Source organism: Halyomorpha halys, unplaced genomic scaffold (genome assembly GCF_000696795.3).
Source record: "Halyomorpha halys isolate HHAL.00 unplaced genomic scaffold, Hhal_1.1 Scaffold21.1, whole genome shotgun sequence".
In the NCBI taxonomy this organism is placed as follows: Eukaryota; Metazoa; Arthropoda; class Insecta; order Hemiptera; family Pentatomidae; genus Halyomorpha; species Halyomorpha halys.
The window spans coordinates 461,333-469,124 of record NW_027112014.1 but is presented as its reverse complement, the minus strand read 5'-3'; the positions used below and the strand labels follow the sequence as shown (position 1 = coordinate 469,124).

Here is a 7,792-nt window from a genome sequence, read left to right as displayed (position 1 = left end):
AGAGCAAAATCAACCGAATTTGAGTTTCAACTGGAATCATTTTAACTAGACAGTTGGATGGTGACTGCATTAAATTAATCCTCCTTAGCCTCCTATTCATAAAGTATAAACATTTTTGTTTACATGGTTAAAAGTTGTATTGAACGGAATTAATTAGCAAACACTCTAGAATCAAAATAAACAAGGAACAAACGAAAAACGACAGGACTTTTTGAATGCCCTGGTACTAGAGTCTACACTGATCCATTATATAAATTGTTACTCTCTGTCACCTAAGCAGGGAAATTCTCTGAAGGGAAATTCACCATGAATATTTATTGAATTCATCATATAAACCAATAAATAACAGGAAAAAAATATAAATATTTAGTAAATTAGGAGCCTATATCTACTAATTACTAAAATTATTCTATGTTGTGATGTTTGAAATAATATAAGATTAGTTAGAATAATTTAGAAGAGACATTCATTTTTGTAGATGGTTTTATTTTATACTTGATTTTTTTTTAACAATATTCCATCCAATTGGATTGCTATTGTTAATATAAGTGGTGGTCAGTTGATAAATTAGTTTGATATTTAATAACAAATATATTTCTGTAAATATGATAATTGTTTTCTCCTCAATTCAATAATATCTGGATTTACTTTAGAAGTACTTAAATTTTCAAATGTTGTTTGTTTTTCATCCTACAATCTTGGATTTGAAGCAGCTGAGGAAAAGATGGTCGAGTGTGCAATAAGTAATAATAAATAATAAATAAAACTTATTTTATTTGTGCCGGTATTTCGGCCTAAAGTTCAAAGCTTCATCAGGGCTAAAAACAAAAAATTAGATAACAATCATTAGATAGTGAAAGGGGACAAAAAAATAAAAATATAAACAAAAAAACAATAGAGCAAGAATTTAAAAAGGGAACAATTCATACTAAAAGGGACTAAGATTTTGCAAAGGTAAGGATTTATACAAAAATAAATAACAAATATTGAAAATATTAGAAAAAGAAAATAGAATTAAAAATCAGACAGTGTTCTACATAAATAACGTGATAAAATTAAAACATATAATAAAATTATCATTTAGTATTATTTGTTATATCCTTAATTTATAGTTATACTGTTACTTTGTTTTCAGCCTGATGAAGGCCTAAAATTTAGGCCAAAATATCGGCGCAAATAAAAAAAGTTTTATAATCATGAGTTAATAGTTGACCAGTACATATAAATGAGGAGAAGATGGTTGGGGTTGCGGTCAGTGAAGAACAAAAATAAGTAAAAACTTATTTATTAGTGCTAACATTTCAATACATATGTATCAATGTATTTTATTATTTGTTTTTTCCTCTTATATAATTTTAATATTACTCTTCTCTTATAGCCTTTATCTTCTTATAATACTTAGACTGTACCTGTCTTTCAACACTATTTATGTATCTATAATTTTATTTATTTTCTAATTATTTTGTAATTCCTTTTATTCGTTGTGGCGGTTATCTTGTTTTTTGTTCTTAGCCATGACGAAGGCTTGAAATTCTGGCCAAAACGTTGGCACTAATAAGTTTTTACTTATTTGTCTTCTTCTCTGACTGCACTTTCCTCCCCTCCTCCCCCCAAACCATCTTCTAATTTAAAAAAAAAAGTTTTACTTATTTGTGTTTATTATTACTGACCATCACATTGATTTTTCTCAAAATGATTCGGTGGTCAACTATGAACCTTTCATTATCGTGCAGGAGTATTGTTCCCTTTTAATGTTTCCTAATTTTAAGTTTATAGTTTATATTATATTTATTGCTGTTATATGTTATTCTTTAAAAAATTGCAGGAGTCGGTAGGCGATTTGACACAGAAAGATAATCCATACAGAACCCTCGTAGAGAAATATGAGGAACTGATGCGAGTGGAGAAGCCAATGCCTAGGCCTCGAGGTGAAGGTCCCAAGACGCTATCGCTCCAGGTCAGCATTGTCAATGTTTCATATCTTTTTTACTTCCTCACTACCGAAGTATTTGTATTAAAGAAAGAATAAATCTTTCACCGACACAGAATTGGAAGATTTTACTCGCATTTAACATTTCATATACCCATATATCTGCCTGCCTGTTGTCAAATCCATGTGGCATGCATAACTAAGTTACTACTGTTAATCTATTTTTGAAGAACTTTTCTGGGGTTTTACAGGTTAGTATTAATTTTATCAAATTTCATCCCCAAATTTGGCTTATGCGTGTATTGCTTAATCCAACTATATTTCAAAAATGGCTGGTCCCTTTTTGTCTGAATTTGGGTATTTGTATAAAATGGAGAATAGAAATCTTCCTGGATACTGGCATATCAAATAGTGCCCTAAAGTGGTTCCTCTCCTTCTTGTGCCATCATTCCAAACATATCTCCTTTCTTTTCCCTTCTTCTGACATGAGGTATTCCTAAGGGGTCCTCACTTTAACCAACCCTTTTCTTCATTTCTCACTAATTCTATTCACCACTCACAATACCACTTATATGTTGACAATCTTCAAATCTACCTATCCTTCCATCCCTCCGAGATGCTTGAGGCCATCCAAAATACACAAGAAGGCATAGATAGCATTAACACTTAGGCGTTAAACAATGATTTGATATTGAAAATTGGAAAAACTAAGGCCATTTTTATTGCTTCCAAGCACCTCCTTTATTTCCTCCCATACTTTTTCTTAACAACTAACTGGTTCATTTGTACTCTACAATAAAATCTTTAAAATAAAAACAATAAAAAATTTATTACCACTATAAATTGTAATTTAACCGGGATTCTGAAACTTTCTAAATGTTTGCCAGACAATTAATCCTAATTTATTGCCATGTATTTATTCTTCTGTATAAAATGATTTTTTCATTTCATTTCATACCAATTTAATCAAATTTCATTCACTGATTTTGCTTTCACATCCGTATAAGTATTCCTCAACATACCTTTTCGAAAACTGTCCCATATTTTATTTTATCCTCTAACAACAAATCATTTAGAAATATAAGTAATTATACTGCCAATAGAAATGGTGGGAAAAATATTCTGACCCATTTACTTTCCAGATTTCTTTTTTTTTTTTTATTTATTATTTAATTGAAGGAAATTAACCAACTTTATTTTGTAGAAAATTATTCATTTTTACTAACATTCAAGATCTATTCTTTATGTTTATTTATTTATACAGGAAGAGCTCGAATTGTCTGGTGAATTTAGTTCCTTCACTAAGACAGGAGGTGACCTTTCCGAGGCAGAAACTTCTAGCTCTGGCTTCTCCGATGAAGCAGTGTCTAAATCGACCCAGACAGAAGCAATCGTCCCACCTGGGGCCTTCCTTTGCTCCATCACGGACGGAGATGACTGTAAATTCAGCATCTACGATGAGGCGTCTCCTATTGAGACTAGGTTTGTTATATTTAAATAGTAATTTGAAACTTTAATATAAAACTTTTCATTTAATATCTAATTTGACTTTCAAAGGTTCCGTAAGACCCCAGAATACAGGAAATTATTCAGAGAGATCTTTGACGTTCTGAAGAGAGCTGCAGAAGCTAAAGATGAGGGAGAGTCACTACCATTGCTCGAAGACTTGACTCCAGTCTGTGATGGAGCTCCAAAGGTACTTATTTTTTCTAATTTAATATAAAATAAACATTTTGAATTTCGATTCTTCTCCCCATGATAAAATTAAGCCTAGTGATTAATGATTTTTTTTTTACAATAAAATATAGCAGTGAAATAATCTATTCTACTTATAGGCATTGTACAGGATGTGTAAGCCATTTACATAGTATTGTTTCGCTCATAGATTATAACAGTTATTATAATATATAGATATTTATAGTTATATTTGTATTTTCCCATGCTCAGTGGGAAAGGAATGAGTTAAAAAAAAGAAAGAAAAATTATAATAAATGCTTCATAATAAAAAACAGGACTAGGAAATATAATACTCAAGGTACCCCTCTGCAAACCCCTACCTGTACTGAATATTCACCGGCGAATATCGTCACATTTAGATAAACAGCAACAGGGATATCTACTAATCTATAGAATTAAAGAAACATTAATTGAAAAAAATAAATAAAACAACAAGAAACAGTATAAGAAATAGAGAACTTGAACTATATGTAAAAAAAAAAATGAATTAATGATATGTTATACAAACAGAAAAAACAAAATAAAACATTAATGAATGGAATATGATCCGGGTGCGGTAAAAAAAACTCAAATAGTAGATAATTATACTATTATATTGAGCCAACGTTTCGCCCCACGTTGCAGGGCTTCGTCAGGGCTAAAAAAGATACAAACACTATAGTTAAAAAAAGGAAAAAAAGTAACAGATAGATAAGAGAAGAAATATATATCTGTTACTGTTACCCTTTTCATTTACTATTTATAACCTTTAATTTTTCTTATTATATCTTACATTTTATACCCCTGTTATTTTACACTTATGTTTTTCTTTTTTTCCTTTTTGTAACTATAGTGTTTATATCTTTTTTAGCCCTGATGAAGCCCTGCAACGTGGGGCGAAACGTTGGCTCAATAAAATAGTATAATTATCTACTATTTGAGTTTTTTTTTACCGCACCCGGACCATATTCCATGCATCTATACACACGGTCAATCAATAATCTTCCAAAATAAAACATTCTTTTAAAATTAAACCACAAAAAAAAGTATAACTGATTATTAGATGCTACCTTAATTCTAAGTTTTATAGAGAAGAAAAAACTTTAATTTAAATAAAAAAGAACTATCTCATGCAGACAACAAAAGAAATAAAACTTGATGTATTGACTTTAATTTAGCTTAACTTAATTTAATTTAGCTAGACTTAAATATTCAAGGAAATAAAAAACAAAATTTATTTTAACCCCACAGACTCTTTTTACCTAATTCTTGTTGTTACATAATCTTTTATGTTGGTACTCTTGCCAGAACACATTCGGCTAACTCCTTTCGGCCATCGTCTTGACCTCTCCCTGAAGTATTGTGACTCTTGTAATCCAGGAAAAGCTGAAATGTCCTGTCCTTTTACGCCCTCGTCTTCGCACTACTACCCTGTCCCTACTCCTTTCTCCCCTCTACTGTCCCCTATCTATCTACCCAGATATTCCTCAGTGCAAACATCACATTTATAAAGATGTTAAAAAAATTATTAAACTATTTCAGGTGCCACCAGTTACCCCATGCACCGAGGAGAGCCCACAGTTACCTCAGGAACCAAAGAAGCGGCGAAGAAGAAGAGGAGGTGGTAAGAAGTGGGCAGAGCCACCACAATCCACCAGCCCTGCACCCAGGCCAACCTGGTGGACAGCTGAACCGTCCTCTGCAGCTCAGGAGGTACTGATATATTCCAGCGTCTTTAATGTATGTAAAGAACAGGACATTTATTGGTGACAGGGGGCAGGTAGAGGGTGTCGGTAGATAAATACTTCTCAATTATATATACAGGATAAATTATCCACATAATTATAAAATAATTTTTAACAATAACTGGATGAATTATTTCATTGCAGTTCCATTTTAAATTTGAACCATGTTGGTACCATCAAACCCTAATACATTCTTTTTATTATTATTAGGTTCAACTTTTTTCTGAAATGTTTGAAGTGGCTTAGCTTTCCTAATAGTTTCCAGTCCCCCTGACTTAACAAAATATATGCTCAACTCTTAATTGTCAATAGATTAAGAGTCTTGATCTGGTGTTTGGTTGTTCTCTTAAGGTGTACACCACTTTCTACAGAGCTTAACCTCAATTTTTGTTGAATGTTGTTTGCGATAGATTCTTTTCGTTTCTTTGATAGTCAAAGAAAAGAAGGTGCAATAGATAAATGCTCAGGTCTTCCACTTATATACAATGGTTTTAGTCTATGTTGTAATAAATGTACGAGTTGGAATTCTTAGAAAAACATTTATTGATATAAATATAAAAATCATATATTAATAATCAATATAAGATTAAAATATTATGGTTATCTTATACTTATTGAGGGTGATATCGCAAACTATTATTTGAAACAGTCGTTGGCTTATCTGTGGATACAAGCTAAATTAATTAAACTCTGCTTTAGCAACCTTTACAATTATTCAAAATATATTCCCTTTAGCACTGTATTTTATATCAGGGATAAAAACTAGCACTTCACTTGTTCTTGGCAGCACTATTTTCCCTTTCACAAAATTCACTATTTCAAATTCTATGTCTCTTCAACGGTGGGGCTTTATCTTCAATGTCATATCTATGCTACCTGCTTCTGTACTGAGGAACATTCCCCTTCAGTCACCAAACTAAGAAACTCTTTTCTGCCCTTCAGATCCTTTGTCCCTTTGTCTTTCCACTCTTTCTTGCACAACCTTCTTGGCTTACTTAAACTACCATATATTGTGTGATCCTCAACAATGTCATCAAATTTTTAGATTTGGATCTCTTTTCAATTTTTTCTTAGTTAAAAGTGCAATTACGGATTTTGAAAAAGATCCCTTGTCCCTTTGTTAGAAAGTTGATCTGTCATTTCCTGTTATACAGATCACAATGTCCTCGGATCCGCTGATAGTTCCTCATGTAGTAATGCTTTGAGTTCCAATGGTTGATGAATTGAGTTGTAGCCACTTCCCTTTAAGCAACACTTATTTTAGAAAGTGCACTTTTTATAATTTATGGATTATTAAACAATAATAGATTTTTTTCTTTTCCACATTTTAACTCTCACCAAACCAAGGGATTAGCATGATCACTCTCTGATATGGCATTGCTTATCTTACTTTTATAAAATTAAAGTATAATAAGTATTGGTTGATGTAAGCAATTTAAAGGAGATTGCGTATCACCAAAAATAATTATAGTGAATATTCCCTCACTATCCTACACTCAGTATCCCATGATAACAGTTCATAATCTTAACTTGAAAACATTTTCTTATAGTGGGTAGAGTAGTATTTAAAAAAATTTACTTATATCGAGCTGCATTTAAACTCCTGTTGAAACTACGAGTTTAGAAAAAAATTACAATACCTATTTAGAAATAAAATTTTGAAGTTTTATTGAGTAATTGATTTTATTTACTTTGTACATATCTTATTGCATGTCTTGTTCTTAATAAATAGTAGATAAATATAGGATTTTCTTTTTTTACTTACTCGATGTGTATATTTTACATTTATTTGCTAGCAACATAAGTGATAATATTTTTCCTCACATAAATTAATTATATAAGTCCTCTAAAATGGCTTGAATATGATACTTAGCAACTTAGTTTAAGTGATCCAAAGATCCTTAATGTTTATTATATTTTAGCACATGGGAAGCAAACAGTGAAATTATTTAAAAAAAAAAAAAAAAAAGATTAGGTCTATTTTTAAAATTAATTAAAAGCAGAAAATGTATCCTGTATTATATGTATAATTTTAGGAATGGCTCAATGGTAAGGCACTGGGCTAGTAACTCCAAGAACCCAGGTTCGAATCCGGCTGTGGCAGATAATTTTCTGTAACAATGAGTCAGCCCTGTGGGTTTACGAGCCCCTAGGTTCATCCATTCTCATTAAGTGGGTACCCATAATTGGGTGTACGGGTGGTCGTGCGTAATTCTGACTAAATCACCTTACACGGCCGTTAGTCTAGTAACAGTACTTCTTTACAAAGTACTGCACATGTGACCCCTCATCGGTTGTAGTGGTACAAATTTAATTTTAAAACATTAGATTGGTTGATCTATCTCAACATCAAAGCTTCCAAACGACATGAAGCTTTATTTGTTCTAAGAATAGATAGCTA

The 7,792-nt window shown here is 31.5% G+C and overlaps 1 protein-coding gene across 6 annotated transcripts in view; it reads left to right on the top strand.

Moving 5' to 3' along the window:
* centrocortin (cerebellar degeneration-related protein 2-like) overlaps positions 1-7,792 on the top strand; it is a 225,590-nt gene that overhangs the window by 213,786 nt on the left and 4,012 nt on the right. For 4 of the 6 annotated variants that reach the window (XM_014422516.3, XM_014422531.3, XM_014422541.2 and 1 more), the window contains 4 exons: positions 1,826-1,957; positions 3,195-3,412; positions 3,488-3,626; positions 5,189-5,386. In XM_014422516.3, coding sequence (XP_014278002.1) covers positions 1,826-1,957; positions 3,195-3,412; positions 3,488-3,626; positions 5,189-5,386 — 687 coding nt within the window. The remainder of the gene's footprint in view (positions 1-1,825; positions 1,958-3,194; positions 3,413-3,487; positions 3,627-5,188; positions 5,387-7,792) is intronic. The other 2 variants (XM_014422525.3, XM_067049920.1) reach the window with 1 other exon arrangement.